This window comes from Erpetoichthys calabaricus, chromosome 15 (genome assembly GCF_900747795.2).
Source record: "Erpetoichthys calabaricus chromosome 15, fErpCal1.3, whole genome shotgun sequence".
Classification (NCBI taxonomy): Eukaryota; Metazoa; Chordata; class Cladistia; order Polypteriformes; family Polypteridae; genus Erpetoichthys; species Erpetoichthys calabaricus.
Genome location: NC_041408.2, coordinates 94,079,801 through 94,100,434, shown reverse-complemented (window position 1 = coordinate 94,100,434; position 20,634 = coordinate 94,079,801). Strand labels below are relative to the sequence as shown.

Here is a 20,634-nt window from a genome sequence, read left to right as displayed (position 1 = left end):
ACGGTAGGCTGACCCTAGGAAACTGGGGCTTCCTAGAGTGGCTTCCCCCCTCCAAAAACGCATTAAATGAACCACAAGTGAATGACTCACTTTCCTGGCCTGCTTTTAAAGGCTGGGGGGCAGTCCCTTAGCGGTGAGGTAAGGGTGGTCTTGTGTCTTGGGGATCCACCCACAAAGTACAAGGAACACAGCACAACGCAGACTAATACACAGAATAACAAATATAATAATACATTAAATATGTCTACTAAATAATTAATGCACCGAACAATATTAACAGAAATGACCATAACCAATGAATAATACTGAAAACTGAATGGAAAAGACAACAAAAAAAAAAAAGAGAAATTTAAATGTAAGCCAGGTGAGGAACCCTCACTAAAACATAAAAATATGTCATGTCATTTTCTAACCCACCCAATCCAGATCAGGGTCACATTTGGGGGGCTGCAGTCCATCCCAGCTAGCACAGGGTGGAAGGCAGGAACAAACCCTGGTACACTGCGAACATAACAATATGCCCCAGTAATTGTTAAAATGAACCCACATCTCAAAAAGAGCGAATTTCCTCTTTATAAGTCTGCAAGTTAAGTGTCTAAAAGCAGAAATCTTAACTCGAGGTAGCAAAATCAAACAGAAAAATCTGTATGATGTATTTAAAAGAGCAAGCAGCAATTGTGAATTCATAGATACTGTGAGGTCGTACATTGCTTTCTGTGAAGACAGTTGTATTTCTACAACACGTATTAAATAAAGGAATGACAAGCCACGGTTCCCAGCTAAACTTGGGCGGCTCCATCGGAGAAAAGGAGAAAACTTACAAGAGTTTAGAAGGTGATAGGATTGAAGGTTTTAAAATTATAAAAGGAATTAGTGCAGTAGATCCGGGGTCATTACTTTAACACGAGTTCAACAAGAACATAGTAGTATAGCCGGAAACTTGTTACGGATAAATTTTGCAGAAACATGAGGAACCACGGAAACATGGAATCAAATTACCAAGTAACGTGGCAGAGAATAGGACTTTAGGGATATTCAATACTCAACTCGACTACTTTGGAGAAATTAGGTGAATAGTATTCTATCATTGATGGGTGGAATGGCCTGTTGTCTTCAAAATGCTTCCAATGTTTTAATGTTCTAAAGAGTGGGGATAAAAATCTCTTTAAAGCAACCATTTATAAACTAGAGAAAGCAATCTGCATTGCAAATCAAATCCACTCTGATCAACTTAAAAAGATGTTCTCGAGTAATGACCGACCTGCAGTACGGAGAGGTATGCAGGCCTTCACACACCACAAGCAGGAATTACCATCTCACACTGGGTATGACGTTAATCTGCAGCAGCCAGCCAAACTGCAGGGAAAAACCTGGGGGTTGATAGCAGAATTGGCACTCCAGCCACCATAAAAAAACGTCCCAGTGTTCCATTCCATCTGAACTTGTGTGGTGCTAAGGTGTCACCTGTTGCATGGCCGGCACTCAGGTCCTAATCTGGGATCCCCAGTTGGTTTGTCATGTGGTGGGTGCAGCAATGCGCTATATCAGTATGTGCTGCAAACCTCTGTAGATGACCTCCAACTGACTAAACTCATTCTACTGCACATTTGATGAAATGTATGCTCACTTGAAATTGAGACAACAATCAGACTTTGCTCACAGAAGGCAGGTTAGGTTTTCTGGTGCGCTCAAAACAAACTTGTCTCAGTCCACTGAGAACACTACCGAAATGATCCAATGCCTCAGGAGAAGTGCTCATCAAGCCTCCCATAAGCAGCTGTGGTCCAATAGTCACCTCTGTTGACCGATTCAAGATCTTCTGTATGATAATTTCTCAGAATCTCAAATAGGGAGATAACATCAACTCTCTCATTAAGAAGGCTCAACAGAGACTGCAATTTTCACAGGTAAAGAAATGTTAGTGCGGCTCAGCTGCCATTATTGAGTCCATCCTTACATCATCCGTAATTCTCTGGATTGGAGTAATGGCTGTTGAGGGATCAACGACAATCTTACAAGATAACTGACTGTAATTTGCCCAGACTCCAAGATCTGTATCATTGCAGGTCTAAGAAGTATGCAAGCAAGATTAATGCTGATCCGTCCCATCATGCATTTCAAAGTTTCTAGGACCTAACCCCTAGGAGATATTACAGGGCATTGAAGGTTAAAACTATATGGTATAAAAACATTTTTGTTCCCCAAGTAGTGTACCTCATTAATAATAGACACAAGTTTATCATGTGATAGGAACTGCTGCTATTTAACGGTTGCAATAATCCTGCTATGGTTGTGTTTATGTAGGGCTGTAGTGTGTCCATGTAAGCAGCCACTAAATCATATTCCACAGTGCGTGTAAATGCATTTGGATAATAAATGGACTCCATTCCATTCCATGTGACATTTGGTTAGCACAGGTCTGCCATGTGATTGATTCCCACTGCTGACGTCTCAGAATGGATGTGAGGATGAGAGGGGATTGTTTGCTTTAAAATGCAAATGAGAGAGAATGAGCCTTCATTGATTAACGCCTAACATGGATTATAACGTGGATATTTTTGCAGCAGTGTGGGTTGCTTTTCTCAATCAGGTGCCGGACTCTAAAGCACAATGTCACAGGAAGCTCATCCATCATTGACTTCCTCTCTGGCCCTGAGTGAGCAGCTTAAACTGTCATAGTCCCCTAACAGAAACAGAGTAACGGCTGTATGGTCATCTGTAAGTCTTTAGGAATAAAACTGTCAGGTAAACGAACAAATGTAGAGGAGTGGAACTGGTTTATTAACATTTGATGTATTTACTGCTCTTTGCTTTACAGTGGTCTGCCTAACCATATGTAGAGCGGAGGTTGTGGTACGTTAAAACAAACTTGCTATTATATTTTAATTACAGAGCATGCGTTTGCACTCTGCGTCCCCCACCCATGTTTTGCGCATGGGACTCACAGTACAGGGAAACCATGTGTTCAGTGCAGACCGTGGTACATTACAACGAACCTCTTGTTATTATTAAGTAGTATACTGCCAAAAAATGTCTCATAAATGACAAAAACTTGATGTTCGCTCTTTTTAAGACTCAAATGAATATGGATTTGTACTACAAAAGGACCGTGCTATGTGTGCGTTGTGCTGTGAAAGTGTCGTGTGTCGTACGTCAAGTGTACAAAGACGTCATCAAACTAAACATTAGTCCTCGTTTAAAAACCCTGATGAGAAAAGCAAAGCTATAAAAAGGGCCGTTTCTGGCTTTAAGAAACAAACTACTTATTTTAATCAAATAATTGAAACTAAAAATAAAGCCACCAAATGTAGTTATATAATTGCTTCGTATTAATTGATTAATAGCTCTGATTAATAATAAAGAATAGTTAATCATTTTAGAATTCTGGATATTTTTTTCTTATTCAAACTATGTATTTTGTATTGACAAAACTATTTATAATTTATAATCTAATTTATAATTTGTAATACAATTTTTAATAAAGGTGCTGAAAATTAAAATTTGACAAAACTTTCTTTTCACATATGATCCTATGTATTTTAAAATGTTGAATGACCAGTAATATAAGATCTGTTTTTAATGTGCTTCATATGTATATTCTTTTGAAGCCCATTGTAACCGGACCAATTTTGATACTATACAGTCATATGAAAAAGTTTGGGAACCCCTCTTGGCCTGCATAATAATTAACTCGACTTTCAACAAAAAAGATAACAGTGATATGTCTTTCATTTCCTAGGAACATCTCAGTACTGCGGTGTTTTCCGAACAAAAATTTTTAGTGACGCAGTATTTAGTTGTATGAAATTAAATCAAATGTGAAAAACTGGCTGTGCAAAAATATGGGTCAGTTTGTCATTGTGCTGATTTGAATGCCTGTCACTGCTCAATGCTGGTTACTTGGTGGGATGAGCTCGTTAAGCCTTGAACTTCATAGACAGGTGTGTCCACTCATGAGATATAAAGGTATTTAAGGTGGTCAATTACAAGTTGTGCTTCCTTCCCTTTGACTCTCCTTTGAAGAGTGACAGCATGGGATCCTCAAAGCAACTCTCCAAAGATCTGAAAACAAAGATTGTTGAGTCTCCTGGTTTAGGGGAAGGCTACAAAAAGCCATCTCAGAGGTTTAAACTGTCAGTTTCATCTGTAAGGAATGGAATCAGGAAATGGAAGGCCACAGGCACAGTTGCTGTTAAACCCAGCAGGTCTGGCAGGCCAAGAAAAATACAGGAGCAGCATATGAGCAGGATTGTGAGAATGGTGACAGACAACCCACAGATCACCTCCAAAGACCTGCAAGAACATCTGGCTGCAGATGGTGTATCTGGACATCGTTCTACAATTCAGAACATCTGTATGGCAGGGTGATGAGAAAGAAGCCCTTTCTGCACTCACGCCACAAACAGAGTCGCTTGTTGTATGCCAATGCTCATTTAGACAAGCCAGATTCATTTTGAAACAAAGTGCTTTGGACTGATGAGACAAAAATGGAGTTATTTGGTCATAACAAAAAGCGCTTTGCATGGCGGAAGAAGAACACCGCATTCCAAGAAAAACACCAGCTACCTACTGTCACATTTGGTGGTGGTTCCATCATGCTGTGGGGCTGTGTGGCTAGTTCATTGGACTGGGGCCCTTGTTAAAGTCGAGGGTCGGATGAATTCAGCCCAATATCAACCAATTCTTCAGGATAATGTTCAAGCATCAGTCACAAAGTTGAAGTTACGCAGGGGTTGGATATTCCAACAAGACAATGACCCAAAAACACAAATCAAAACCATTCATGCAGAGGGAGAAGTACAATGTTCTGGAATGGCCGTCACAGTCCCCTGACTTGAATATCATTGAATATCTATGGGATGATTTGAAGCAGGGTGTCCATCAAATTGAACTGAACTGGAGAGATTCTGTATGGAAGAATGGTTAACAATACCTCCACCCAGAATCCAGATACTCATCAAAGGCTATAGGAGGACAGCGTCTAGAGCAGAGGTGGGCAAGTGCGGCCTTCGAGGTCTTTTTTTGTGGCCGTCATGAAGGTATCAGTGAAACAAGTGATTGCGGCCTTTTGGCTTGTTCACACTAGCCGAAAATGTTCAACGAAACAAACAACGTAAACGAAGATTCGTTTGGTCTCCACATTCATACCTGACAGAATGGTCAATGAAAGCTAACGAAATACAGCCAAACTGAAAGCAAGTTATGCCAATAGCAAGTCAATATTTACTGCGGATAGAGTGCACGTGAACTGTAGATTTTCGCAAGTATAAAGTTTAATAATAAATAATTAATAAAAGCATGCCTATATATGTTGTTAATGACTTCATAATGGTGCGGCCTTGTTCGAGTTAAAGCAGTTGTCAGTGGCCTTAGTGCGAAAAAAGGTTGCCCACCAATGGTCTAGAGGCTGTTAGATTTGCAAAAGGAGGCTCAACTAAGTATTGATGTCATATCTCTGTTGGGGTGCCCACATTTATGCACCTGACTAATTTTGTTATGTTGCATATTGCATATTTTCTGTTAATCCAATAGACTTAATGTCACTGCTGAAATACTACTGTTTCCATAAGGCATGTCAGATATTAAATGGAAGTTGCTACTTTGAAAGCTCAGCCAATGAGAAACAAAAATGCAATGAATTAAGATGGGTTCCCACACTTTTTCATATGACTGTATTTCACAAAGTTGGTAGAATTATGTCGACACGCGGAATAACATTTTAACATAGGTTCGGCACGACACGGCTGAAAGGTTGCCAACCCCTGTACTAGGTAATAATTGATAATAATAATTAGCAATAGGCATTCAAAATTAATCAACCATTTAACGGTTACTTAAAATGAAGAACACAACCAACACTGCACTGGTCCCTGACCATTTGCTTCTCAATAATTCACTGAATCCATTTGTTGAACGTGCTTGATACGAGTTTAGAGACTTGAGAAACGGGCCTGTCCAGCAGCACAGGGCACAAGTCCAAAACGGGGTATGGACGGGACACGAGTCGTTGACAAAGCAAGGTGGCACTCCCACACATATGCAGAGCGGGACAGATTACTGTGGTCAGTTAGTCTAAACATACATTTGAAATGTGGGAAGGAAAATGGAGTCCCTAGAGAAAGGATAAGAAAGACACACAGAAAGGAGCAAACCCTACAGTCAGTAAACACAACATGATACAAAGAGTCTCCTGCAGCCTTGAGGGAGTGTTGCTAACCACAGGGCCTCCATGACACTCATCTGGTGACAAAGTAATATAACATTTAAAATAAAAAATAAACGACTGGACTAAACAGAATTCTCCTTACCTTAAAAATGACCTTTTTAATCCAGGGTTTATCTGATAAGAAATCAGGCATGGAAAATCCAGGATTGGGACGCACAGCTGACATTGCAATCCAGTATCCTCCTGAACTGCTACGACGAATGTTGTCTGGAAAACCAGGAAGATTTTCCACAAATAAGTCAGCGCCGCCTTTATTCAGTCCGGACACATAATATCTGCAATAAAACAAAAGAATTGCAATTACTTTAGACAAAGCACTTGCATAAATTTAAGACAAGTATGAAACGCAACAGACTCTACATTTGCACAAAAAAAATGTGGAAAAATATTTCTGAAATTTTCAGAATTCTGTTCATTCTCTCTCATCCCAGAATTATTTTTATAGTAATGTGGCCCTCTGCCAAGAAAAAGGAAGCCACCCTATTGGACCCTGAGCATGCAAATTATTGTGACATTGTCAGTGCTGTTCTTTTATTTAACATCAGTCAGCCATTTTCTAAACTGCTTTGTCCTGAACTGGGCTGAAGGGGGCGCTGGAGCCTATCTTGGCTACAATTGGGCACAAGGCAGGAACAAACCCAGGGTGCCAGTCCATAGCAGGGCAAACGCACAGACACACACACCCTAATCACACACTACGGCCAATTTAGTATCACCAATCCACCTAACTTCCATGTCTTTGGACTGTGGGAGGAAACCCACGCAGACAAAGGGAGAACAAGCAAATTCTGCGCAGGGAGAACTCGGGACGCAAACCCTGGTCTCCTTACTGCAAGGCAGCAGCAGGACTACCACAGTGCCACCCTTTATTTAACATATGCCATTAAAGAAGAACTAACATGGGGTGCGCTGGGGACAAAAGAGTCATATGTTGTTCATTGTGTTGTCAATGAATCAAACAGTCAGTTTCACTGGACAACAAAGATTACGCTTCCTAAGCTCATTTGGACGTACCTTATGGATTCTGGCCTGCCAATGACAAAAGCCACTACTAAATTTTCCTATCACGTACTGTTTTATTGCAGTTGCCTATTTTTGTGGTTTTGCCAGGACAATGAAATGAAGGAAAAGTGCTGTCAAGGTGAGTGGAATCCATCAGTGCTGGTTGGGTGACTATTGTTAAGACACTGGAACAAGAAGAATCAAATGCAGAGTAACAATGAAAATCAGCAAAGAAAACGTTTTTAGATCATCTGGACTTGTGCAGTGTCCGCATCATTAAGTGACTAAACACGTTAAATTGAAAAAATGTTAATTTCATGTTTCTTCAAATTCCTATGTCATACAGTCAATCTGAAATTATATTTGTGTTCAGCTTGAAGCAGAAGAAAAAAACATTTTTTGTCCAGTGTTTTTATTTTAAATAGCATTGCAATATGATAGTGCGCACTGTCCCAAGGTGCAGTCACAAGTACAGGGCTGTTGCTTACACACACCTATAGTCTCAGTACTAGCTGCTGAAGTGACTCGCTTTTTGAAATAGTTGATTATTTGCTCATTCATTTTACATGGCTACTTATTCCACTACAGAATTATGGTGGGCCTGAGTCTATCCTAGGATTATTTAAAATCTAAATTATTTAATACTAAGACAGCAGTACCACAATGCCCCATTGTAATCTGAATTTGTACAATTTATTTATTGTATGTAATTTCATTATACAATATCAAGGGCGTACATACAATAAAGTGAGTGTAAAAGTATATAATGCAATGTATAAAGTTTAAGGTATTATTTTAGCCCATCACTTGATCTGCTAAAGCCATACATCCACAGCTCTGAACCATTCAATTAGTTCTGGAGTGACATGAATAAAATCATCCTTGTCTCCACAAAAACATCTTAATATGGAATTCAAAAGCTATGTGGTAGATGGATTGTTACTCAGTCACAATGAGTTGATGCCCTGGTACCCCATTTCGCCTGTTGTTTGTGATGCAATGTAAAGTACACCAGAGACCTGGAGGCAGGTCAAAGCCACCTGGATTTTTGTTCTGTTTTACTAGGTGCCATTCTGGAGGGGCCTTTCATCCTGCCATCTTTGATTAAGATTGAAATTAGTTGCCATTTCGATCAACTTTCTGGATATTGGTGGGTGTTTTGGGAAAACTCCTGACTGCTGGTTTTTGGAATTCTTGTTATCTGTGTGTAGTGGTTGATACTCGTAATCCATTATTGTGTTAAATACTCGTCCCAATGCATTTTGTCTTCTGAGACACTCAATGTAGGCTAGTGGATTTTACCATGCCAGTGATCACCCTCATTGTTCTATTTAATTGAGTACGACGCTACTGTTATTTCTGACCATGCCCCTCTGATCTTGGAGCTGAAATCATTATGCCCCACATACTCATCTCACAGATGGCATCTTAACCCACTTCTATTAGCAGATGAGAACTGTACAGAATTTACATCAGTTTCTTCCTAGAGACAAATACATCCTCAGAGGTCTCTGCAGGAATACTCTGGGAAACTCTAAAGGCCTTCTTAAGAGGACAGATTATTTCATATCTTTCCCACAGAAATAAATTAGAAACCAAGAAGGTATCAGAGCTAACCAGCGAAATTACTAGAATAGATCAAGAACATGCCAGCTGTCCAACTGAAGCTCTTCATAGGAAAAGACAGGCTCTGTATTCAGAGCTCAACCTCTTAACAACCAAAGAAAAAATATTGCTCAGCCTCGAGGACTCAGACAGCATTTCTGCAATATATAAAAATATGTTACACTCCCTCCCTTTCAAAGATCCAAGAGGACAATGGGAAAAGGATCTCTGACTCAACATATCAGAAAAGGAGTGGAAGGTAGCAATGCAGAGAATTCATTCAAGCTCCATATGCGCAAAGCATACAATTATTCAACTCGAAATTATATATCGAGCACATCTGTCTCGCTTGAAATTGTCCAAAATGTTTCCAGGGCAAGATCCAACCTGTGAACGCTGCAATCAAGCTCCAGCCTCACTGGGTCACATGTTTGGGGCCTGCACCAAATTAACATCATTCTGGACAAGAAATTTTAGGTGCCTTTCAGACAGCCTTGGTGTCCCAATCCCTCCTAACCCACTAACACCTGTGTTTGGTGGGCTACTAGAGGGGCTTAAAGTAGAGAAGGACAAACAAACCGTGATTGCCTTCACTACACTATTGGCACACAGACTTATTTTGCTAAACTGGAAGAATCCTAACTCTCCTCTTTTAAGTCAGTGGGCAACCAATGTTTTATATTATTTGAAATTGGAAAAAATCAAATTCTCACTTAGAGGATCCGTGCAGAACTTTTTCAAAACCTGGCAGGATCTCATCAATAATGTTTTAGAGTAAGCTCTTATAGCACTGAGGAAGTAGATTCTCTCCCCATTTCTTTTTCTTCTCCATTTACCTGTATCCGCCTAATAAACTCATCAATTTATTTATTTTTATTATTTTTAAGTTTTAGTCCATTGGCCATGCTCTCTTTCTCAGGGGTGGGGGTTGATCCTCACAGGTGCGCAGTGGTAGTGCTGCTGCTTTGCAGTAAGGAGACTGTGCAAGATTGTGGGTTCGCTTCCCGGGTCCTCCCTGTGTGGAGAGCGCTTTGAGTAGTGAGAAAAGCTCTATATAAATGTAATGAATTATTATTATTATTATTTGTTTTCAATCCTATTTTTTTGTAAAAATTGATCTATCTGTATGGAATGATTACAATAAAATAAATAAAATTAAAAATAAATAAATAATTGAGTATCAACCTTCCGGACATGTGAACTGTTAATCCATGCTGAAGTGCAGTACTCAGGTGTGGAGGTTACCAGGCCTAGGAGCGCCCCATCAGGTAGCAGTCAGCTTATGTGTCACATAAGGCACTGTCCATGTGGAGTGTGGTCTGCAGGTTCATGACCAGCAGGTTTATGAGCAAAATATAGGTTAGGTTAGGCTGGTAGACTTTAATTATCCCAAAGGAATAATCAACAACACCAACTCTACTGCAGACATGTTAAACTGGGACAGCTACACCCAGACAAGACATGGTGTTATCTAATCACAAGGTCTCACCTTCAGGATTTGATGAGTGGTTGATTAATGGTGTGGGGGCACACTTAGAAGCATCTGTTGTTAACTCCCCACCCTTTATTTCTGATAAAGATCCTGAGTGGAGTAAGCAGTGTGGAGCATTTTGTTTATTCACTGATTTTTCTCTTCAGGTAACCAGCCTCTTGGGCACGGCCATCAGCAGTGTGCCTGTCTACAGAGAGAGTGTTGACATCGTTGAGAGGTTTACTTACCTTGGCGGTGACATTCATGTGTCTGGTGACTCCTCCTATGAAATCAGTAGACGGATTGGGAGAGCATGAGGGGTTATGAGGTCACTGGAAAGGGGTGTGTGGCGCTCCTGATATCTATGCAAAAGGACAAAGGTCCAAGACTTTATTATCCAGGTGCTTCCTATCTTGCTATATGGTTGCAAGATATGGACGCTATCCAGTGACCTGTGCTGTGTCCATCCATCCATCCATTTTCCAACCCGCTGAATCCGAACACAGGGTCATGGGGGTCTGATGGAGCCAATCCCAGCCAACACAGGGCACAAGGCAGGAACCAATCCCGGGCAGGGTGCCAACCCACCGCAGTACACACACAAACACACTCACACACCAAGCACACACTAGGGCCAATTTAGAATCGCCAATCCACCTAACCTGCATGTCTTTGGACTGTGGGAGGAAACCGGAGCGCCCGGAGGAAACCCACGCAGACACGGGGAGAACATGCAAACTCCACGCAGGGAGGACCTGGGAAGCGAACCCAGGTCTCCTTATTGCGAGGCAGCAGCACTACCACTGCGCCACCGTGCCGCCCCCTGTGCTGTGTCTCTTCGGGCAATCCTTGGGTACTGCTCGTTTGACTCACGGAATCCCGAATGTGGCACATTACCTGCATTGTGAGGGAGCGTCATTTACGGCACTACGGCCATGTGGCGTGATTCCCCGAGGGTGATCCGGCTCGCAGGACCCTCATTGTTAAGGACCTGAGTGGCTCAACCAGGCCAAGGGGACATCCATGTAACACCTGGCTGTGGAAGATAGATGGTCATTTCTGGAGGGTGGGGCTGGACCGTGTGTCTGCCTGGAGGGGTTGCCAACCAGGATCCCAAGCTGTTTCGTCGTGTGGTGGGTGCAGCAATGTGCTGTACCAGTGCATGCTCCGCAACCTGATCTGTAACCAACTAGAAACAAATGTTTTTCTTTTAAAGAGTATTTATTTGGATAAATATTTCTTATTTGTTATTATTTACTAACAGTTTAAGTGTGAAGTGGGAAAGACACACGGAGTGGGGGACAGGGGGCTGCAAGATTAACACTTTAAGAATTGTTTAAAGGCCAGGTTTAATGTTAATACTCTTTACATAAGAAGGTATTTGCAAACCAAATCAGCATGTTTGTATTACAGGACATAAAAATTATTTTTTACTTTGTGACAATCAGGCTCCTATCAATTATGGAGAATCCACTGCATCCACTAAACAGTGTCATCTCTAGACAGAGGAGGAGCTTCAGCGACAGACTGCTGTCACCGTCCTGCTCCACTGACAGACTGAGGAGATCGTTCCTCCACCACACTATGCGATTCTTCAATTCCACCCGAGGGAGTAAACGTTAACATTATATAAAGTTATTGTCTGTTTTTACCTGCATTACTATCAATCTTTAATTTAATATTGTTTTTTGTATCAGTAAGGTGCTGCTGGAGTATGTGAATTTCCCCTTGGGATTAACAAAGTATCTATCTATCTATCTATCTATCTATCTAATGAATAATTTTACAGATGGTTGTGAACTGATGGTGTTAATGATAAAGTGCTATGTAGTGTACAACAAGTAGGTTCTACTAAATTACTGTGTTCTTGATAAATGCTTAGTGTATTTTAAATTGATTTGTGATAAAGACGCTGATGGTTATAAGCATTGTGGAGCATTTCATTTATTCATTTCTTTTTATCTTCAAGGTTGTTACATATGAATAATCTGTCATTTCTCTCATCCAGCACAATGCCAATGAGAGGGAAGGAGATTAATGAATGAGAGCCATGGTAATGTGACCTTACTAATTAATTGCATGCAACTGTTAATCCTTTCATTACCAAAGGTCTTTAAAGCCCCGCTGGATTTAAAATGTGCAGCAATTATTGAACAAAAAGCCAAAAACAGCCAATCAAAGCTTACCTCTGTATTCTTGCCATGGTTGTTTCTGCCACAAGAACAAAGTCTTCACTTGGCGAAAGCTGAACTCCATTGGGAAACCTGAGTCCTTCAAGTAGAACTGTCACTTCCTTGGTCAGAGTATGGTACTCCAAGAGCCTAAATAATAAAACAAGAAATAATGTAATATTATCACAGGATGAAGAAAACAGCAGACTTTCACAACAACCAAGAATAAGTGTTGAAATCCTAACTAATTACGGCACAGTATTGGGCAGGTTCTGTGGAAGAAATCCCCCGAGGAAGACAGGAGTAGTTCAATCAATTAGATCTTTTATTCAGTCACACATGAGTACAGTGGTACCTCTGGTCACGACCGTAATTCATTCCAAAACTCTGGACACGACCCGAACGTAATTTCCCCATAAGATTGTATGTAAATACAATTAATCCATTCCAGACCGTACAAACTGTATGTAAATATATATTTTATTTTAAGCACAAAAATAATTAATTATACCATAGAATGCACAGAGTAATAGTAAACTAAATGTAAAAACATTGAATAACACTGAGAAAACCTTGAACAACAGAGAAAACTAACATTGTAAGAGTTCACGCTAGACCCTTACGAACCGCTCGCTGTAACTTTTTTTTATGAATTTTAAGCACAGGGGAAAAAAATTAAATGCAACTTCTCTTGTGAAACTTTTCAAACCACCCTCTACTGGCTTTAAATTCCTCATCTTCACCACTCAAAGAAGGATTTTTTTCAGTAAATCGTCATGAATCTTCCTGCCTTTCGCGCATGTGATTGGCTCACTTACGCTATCCCCTGCAAGTTGCTTTTCATTCAACCACACTAGCAACGGTTTTTCCACCACTTCCAGCACTTGAGGCTTCTGCTTGCTTAACATTGTAACTCCTTTTGCAACATCAGCTGCTTTGTTAGGCCCTGTATACGCAAACAAAAGAAAATGGGAAACGGAGAATGGGAAATCATTGGCGCATACGAACGCGCTTAAGGAAACTGGCCGCCAGTGTTTTTGTTTGCGTACGGTCGTAAACAGATGCAAAATTTTGGCAAACTTTTTGATCGTAACCCGATTTGTATGTGTTTGGAAACGTTCATGACCAGAGGTTCTACTATATATGGAGTCTACATGCAAGACAGAAGAGCAAAGTTCCATTTTTCGATTGGCTTTTTATAATTTCTTCTTCCTCCCCCTTCCCCTTATTTATAGAAAAAAAGCATAATATCGTTTACTTAAGCATTTTATTGTATTACACTAATGGGCCATCTGTTTTTATTTTTTTTTTACTTGTCAGATAGACCCTAAAGAAGGGAAGGTCATCTTTCCTGTGTCAAATAGACACGTTCCTAAAGAAACTGGAAATTGTCCGAGGTCAGCTTACTGCACCCTGTCTTATGACAGACGCCTGCATGAATAACCTGCCCTTAGAGTAAAATGAATTTGTCTGCTATTAACCCCTAGTAGTTTGCACGCAGTTAATTTTTCTTTCACCATTCCTTGCAGTAGCATCTTGTTTGTTTCAATTTGCACATCTACTTTTCATCCCATTGGACCAATAAAATCAATGCTTAATGCAAACATTCAAAAAAAATGCATGCATATGCTCAGCACTAGTTCAGTAATTTTTCCCCCCATATGAAAATTTTGGTTAAGCAGGTGCAGTGAGGCCCCATTTCTTTGAAATTATACAGTCTACTTTTCATGAATCACATCACAAATGGCTGCAACTGGTCACAACAATATCAAACTGGTTTGATATTGTCATTAAGTTGTAGGGGTGGATGATACCACCGTCATAGGCCTGACTGCCATCAATCAATCAGTGGTTCCAGGACAACAATCTGACCCTTCTGTCACCAAAACCAAGGAGCAGGTCAAAGAATTTAGGAAGCAGAAAGCAGACCGTGCCACCATCTACATCGGAGGGGATGCTGTTTAAAAGGTGAGCAGCTTTAAATTTCATTGAGGAACTGTACACAAGACATTTCAGAAAGGCTCACACTTCCTCAGACATCTGAGTGAAGCTCACATGTCTCCATCTGTTCTCACAAACTTCTCCGGTTACACCGTGGAGTCCATTCTGACTGGCAGCATCATTCCTCATATGGCACCGGTTCAGCTCAAGATCATAAAGCACTGCTGAGGGTGGAGAAGGTGGCATAGAATATCACCAGCAACCAGATGCTTTCTGTTAAGGGTGTACATAACACTTGCTGCCTTAGACAGGCAAACAAGATAAGTGAAGGTCTTGGCCATCCTGCACTTACACTTTTCTCACTCCTTTCTATTCACAGGCCACAATGTTGCTGATCAGTCAAAGAATAGAACAGAAATTGTAATACAATAAAGTGTGTGTTTGTGTGTGTGTAAACAAATACTTGCAAATGTATATTGTAAGAGACGGCCGGCAGCTCAACCCAGCAAGGACATCCCTGAGATGAAAGGACGGGGGAAGGCAGCTTTTGTAGGACACTACCTCCACCAGGACGCAAGATGGCAGCTCCCCTGGAGTATAGTGGTGCCCCGCATTCCCACAGGGTATCCTGGGACTTGGAGTTCGCTATCTCAGCCCTGTTGGGTGCCATGGGTGCCACCAGGGGGTGCTGTGAAAGGACCGGGGAAGTCGTGCGTTGAGTTCTCCTTCTGACCCAGAAGTGTTAAGAAGAACAGAAGCACTTCCAGGTGGAGGACTATATAAAGGACTGCTGAAGACCCAGCAAGGGAGCCAGAGTCAGGTGGAGGTGGACAAAGCTTGCTGGGAGGTGTGGAGGAGAGAATGTGGAATTATTATAGAGAATTGTGCTTATTTAATTGCTTATTTATTGTGGCTGTGGTGCTTGAGGGCATTGTTTGGAGAAGAATAGAATAAAAACACTTCTCATTGCTTTTACCCTGTGTCCTGTGCTTCTGTCTGTTGGATTTCAAGGGGCAACAGTGCCACCTAGCGTTCACAATATTATATATGTATATATATTTTATATATATATAGTAAAGGGCCCCGACCAGGACACCTTCACGCTGGAAGGACCGGGGGAGGAAGTATGGCCAGAGCATTATCTTCCCTGGAGTGCTAGCTGGTAGCCACCCTGGGCTGCAGCGGTGCCTCAGACTTCCACAGGGGTCCATAGGAATTGCAAGTTTGATACAGCTACCTGTTGGGTTTCGTGGGTGCCCTTCTCGGTAGCTCCTCCACCACACCTGTAAGTGCTGCCAGAAATGCGTCAACGAGCACCTGCAGCACTTCCGGGTGCATTATAAAAGGGGTCAGTTGGCAATACTCGGCGAGCCAGAGTCGGGAGGAGGGGGATGAAGCTTGCCAGGAGGAGTGGAGGAGAAGAAAAGAAAGAGAAAGAGAAGAACATTATTGTGTTGTGCTGTGCTTAGTGAACTGTGTTGTACTGGTGGGAAACGGGTGAAGGCGTTTCCCATAAGGGAACAAGAAAAAATAAAATCGTGTGTCTGCACTTGTGCCTCCTCCGTCTGTGTATGTCGGGTTAGGGTGGCTGTATGCGCCCTTAGGCTTCCCAATATGTTATTGTAAGTGGCACACGGGATGGACAGGTATCTCAACCAGGAACCAAAAAGATCCCTTATCTGCATGGGAAGCCTCAAGGGAATGTAAATACATCCCAGCCAGGAGAAGGAAGGAGGCTGCACCTGGAATACGCAGCCCTAATGGATGGACGGATATCCCAACCAGAAGTGATGGTTCCACACCCGAGCTGGAAGCCCCAAATCAATGTACAAGCGTGCCGACAGGACGTGGGCTTAATAACTTCCCTGGCCATAAGAAAAGAAGAGGACAGTGAAGGACTGTCTCAGAGAGATGTGTAATCCCCCCAGGCATTAAATGGCAGCAGCACTCCATACTGGTGCCCATTCGGGAACCAGCAGGGAATGCCGGGAGTTGTAGTCCGGCAGCACAGCACTGTTGGGGTCCATGGGTGTCGCAAGGGGGCGCTGCAGGAAGATGCTCTCCCCAATTCATGGGACTTCCGTATGACTCGGAAGTGCTTCCATCAGGCAGTGGCCCTGGAACCAGAAGTACTCCGGGGTCCTCAATAAAAGGGACAGCAGTCCCTTATCTAGACGAGTCGGAGGTGGAGGAAAGGAAGGCAACATTCAACTGGAGGAGGCAGTTCAGTGGTGAAAGGAAAGGAGAGGAGAGGAGAGAAATTGTGAGTAGAAGTAATAAGGAGAGAGATTACTTGTGTTTTCTGCTGGTGCTTGCTACTTTCTGGAGGTATTTTGTGTAATAAACACGCCCTTTATTTGTACACGGGACTCTGTGTGTGTTCGTTTTGGGGCTCGCTGATAGCCCAGTTGCATCACAATATATTATATACTGTATAAATATATTATATACTGTATAATTTATTTATATATATATATATATATATATATATATATATATATATATATATATATATATATATATATATATATATACACAGTGGTGTGAAAAACTATTTGCCCCCTTCCTGATTTCTTATTCTTTTGCATGTTTGTCACACAAAATGTTTCTGATCATCAAACACATTTAACCATTAGTCAAATATAACACAAGTAAACACAAAATGCAGTTTGTAAATGGTGGTTTTTATTATTTAGGGAGAAAAAAAAATCCAAACCTACATGGCCCTGTGTGAAAAAGTAATTGCCCCCTGAACCTAATAACTGGTTGGGCCACCCTTAGCAGCAATAACTGCAATCAAGCGTTTGCGATAACTTGCAATGAGTCTTTTACAGCGCTCTGGAGGAATTTTGGCCCACTCATCTTTGCAAAATTGTTGTAATTCAGCTTTATTTGAGGGTTTTCTAGCATGAACCGCCTTTTTAAGGTCATGCCATTGCATCTCAATTGGATTCAGGTCAGGACTTTGACTAGGCCACTCCAAAGTCTTCATTTTGTTTTTCTTCAGCCATTCAGAGGTGGATTTGCTGGTGTGTTTTGGGTCATTGCCCTGTTGCAGCACCCAAGATCGCTTCAGCTTGAGTTGACGAACAGATGGCCGGACATTCTCCTTCAGGATTTTTTGGTAGACAGTAGAATTCATGGTTCCATCTATCACAGCAAGCCTTCCAGGTCCTGAAGCAGCAAAACAACCCCAGACCATCACACTACCACCACCATATTTTACTGTTGGTATGATGTTCTTTTTCTGAAATGCTGTGTTCCTTTTACGCCAGATGTAGCGGGACATTTGCCTTCCAAAAAGTTCAACTTTTGACTCATCAGTCCACAAGGTATTTTCCCAAAAGTCTTGGCAATCATTGAGATGTTTCTTAGCAAAATTGAGATGAGCCCTAATGTTCTTTTTGCTTAACAGTGGTTTGCATCTTGGAAATCTGCCATGCAGGCCATTTTTGCCCAGTCTCTTTCTTATGGTGGAGTCGTGAACACTGACCTTAATTGAGGCAAGTGAGGCCTGCAGTTCTATAGACGTTGTCCTGGGGTCTTTTGTGACCTCTCGGATGAGTCGTCTCTGCGCTCTTGGGGTAATTTTGGTCGGCCGGCCACTCCTGGGAAGGTTCACCACTGTTCCATGTTTTTGCCATTTGTGGATAATGGCTCTCACTGTGGTTCGCTGGAGTCCCAAAGCTTTAGAAATGGCTTTATAACCTTTACCAGACTAATAGATCTCAATTACTTCTGTTCTCATTTGTTCCTGAATTTCTTTGGATCTTGGCATGATGTCTAGCTTTTGAGGTGCTTTTGGTCTACTTCTCTGTGTCAGGCAGCTCCTATTTAAGTGATTTCTTGATTGAAACAGGTGTGGCAGTAATCAGGCCTGGGGGTGGCTACGGAAATTGAACTCAGGTGTGATACACCACAGTTAGGTTATTTTTTAACAAGGGGGCAATTACTTTTTCACACAGGGCCATGTAGGTTTGGATTTTTTTTCTCCCTAAATAATAAAAACCATCATTTAAAAACTGCATTTTGTGTTTACTTGTGTTATATTTGACTAATGGTTAAATGTGTTTGATGATCAGAAACATTTTGTGTGACAAACATGCAAAAGAATAAGAAATCAGGAAGGGGGCAAATAGTTTTTCACACCACTGTATATATATATATATATATATATATATATATATATATATATATATATATATATATATAAAACATGTGTGCATGTGTCTTTGGCTATAGCATTGTATTTGTGTCAACTGTTGTGACATGACATGCAAGTAAGCCTTTCATAGCACTGTGCACACATGACAATAAACTTGACTTACAGGTCACAAAATAAAATGGTGACACCCAACCCCCCCCCCCCCCAATAACAAATTGACAGTTTACCCAATAAAGCAATGGCATGAACACACTTGGGTGCAGGTGAACTGCTGCAATACTGAATGACTGCTAATTACTCAGGACCACGTCTCCACGTCTCTGTGCAGAATTAAGAGCCGCACCTCACGGGAGACCAGTACAAGGAAATCGCTGAGCAACTTTCTGTTTGATTGTGAAACACAAACATTAGCAAAGTGAATACCTTTAACCAAAAGAATATTGACTTCAAATCTTTTTCTCCTTTTACTTCTTCTTGAGACAGTTATAAACAAATGCTTGTGTAATGCAGGAAGTGCACTTTGTTGTAACTACTGGCTGAAAGGAAGCTGTAGCCAACTATTGCTTACACAAGATGTTAAAAAATACAAAATTCCAAATGTTTTAATTGAAGAATAAATTATGGGCCCTTGGTTTGTAGTTGGGCGGCATGGTGTTGCAGTGTGTAGCACTGCTGCCTCGCAGTTAGGAGACCCGGGTGTTCGCTTCCCGGGTCTTCCCTGCGTGGAGTTTGCATGTTCTCCCCGTGTCTGCATGGGTTTCCTCCCACAGTCCAAAGACATGCAGGTTAGGTGCACTGGCGATTCTAAATTGTCCCTAGTGTGTGCTTGGTGTGTGGCTGTGTGTGAGTGTGTGCGCACCCTGCCCGGCGTTTGTTTCCTGCCTTGCACCCTGTGTTTGTTGGGATTGGCTCCAGCAGACTCCCGTGACCCTGTAGTTAGGATATAGTGGGTTGGATAATGGATGGATGGATGAATGGTTTGCAGTTCTGTCATGCTTCACAAATGTTGAGCTCACATTACTGATTGATTCAGATTAAATACTGACTTCAGCTCGAATAAGTTCAAATTTCAGGTACTGCTCTTAGATGACTGGCACCCTACTTATTTCAAAAGGTGTAAATACTGTAAGTTATTGTGCTAGATATAATTTGTATACTTGTAACATAACATTTTCAAACCTTCTTAATCCCAGTTGGTGTGAAGAGCGTTTGCAGCCTCCATCAGCAACATCAGGCACAAGGCAGGAGCAAACCCTTCACTCCATTAACTACATCTGAGACAGCGTAGGGCAGGCAGTTAAACAAACGTGTGTGTGTTTGAGATGAGTACCTGGAGAAACCCTCATAGACATGCAGAGAAGGTCCAAACTCCACAGAGACAATGATCAGGTACAGGATTCAAATCTATGAGGCAGCAGTGCTAACTACTGCAACACTATGCTGGCCATACTAAAATACAACCTGTTACCCAAACTTAGCGGCACAGAATGGTGTGACATTTGCATTTGCAAAATTAAAACATCTTCCTATCTAGTTGCCCCTATTTGTCCATCTCTTATTGTGTCTGTTATATTAGTAAGAGGAAAAGAATTTGGTTCTGGAGTGCCAACATGTAAAGCCATATTTCAGACATGTCAGCTTTGCTAATAATCAAATTCTTTCGATCTAAGTGATTACCCCCTTCCTATAACTTAGCGGTACAGTCTCTGAATACCAGTATATGTAAAGGGATGAGGCTGTGCAAAAATTCAGATGTCAGAAGAGCAAAGGGCAGCTGAAGTTGTGAGAAAAGTGTCAGTGGAAATGTATGAAGTGAGACATTTGACAAGTCCCTAGGCTTGATTCTTGAGGTAGGCCCACCGCATCGAGTCCCTTTTCATGTCTGTCTTTTCTTTGCACTTTCAAACTTCTTGTGTATTTTCTGATGCATAAATTAAAATGATGCACTATTAAGTGAAGAAAAGAAAACTAATTCTGTAACTCTGAATGTTTTGTTTGTTATGGGGACACCTAGCAAAATACGCAAATCCAGAACATTGGAACACTTTTGAGG

The 20,634-nt window shown here is 41.5% G+C and overlaps 1 protein-coding gene and 1 long non-coding RNA gene across 2 annotated transcripts in view; one reads left to right on the top strand and one right to left on the bottom strand.

Moving 5' to 3' along the window:
- LOC127525969 (uncharacterized) overlaps positions 1-20,634 on the top strand; it is a 569,224-nt gene that overhangs the window by 170,380 nt on the left and 378,210 nt on the right. The window lies entirely within an intron of this gene.
- The window catches only part of apmap (adipocyte plasma membrane associated protein), a 74,837-nt gene that overhangs the window by 18,452 nt on the left and 35,751 nt on the right, over positions 1-20,634 (bottom strand). The window contains exons 7-8 of the mRNA XM_028820205.2: positions 12,491-12,625; positions 6,309-6,501 (exon numbers count right to left, since the gene is read on the bottom strand). Coding sequence (XP_028676038.1) covers positions 6,309-6,501; positions 12,491-12,625 — 328 coding nt within the window. The remainder of the gene's footprint in view (positions 1-6,308; positions 6,502-12,490; positions 12,626-20,634) is intronic.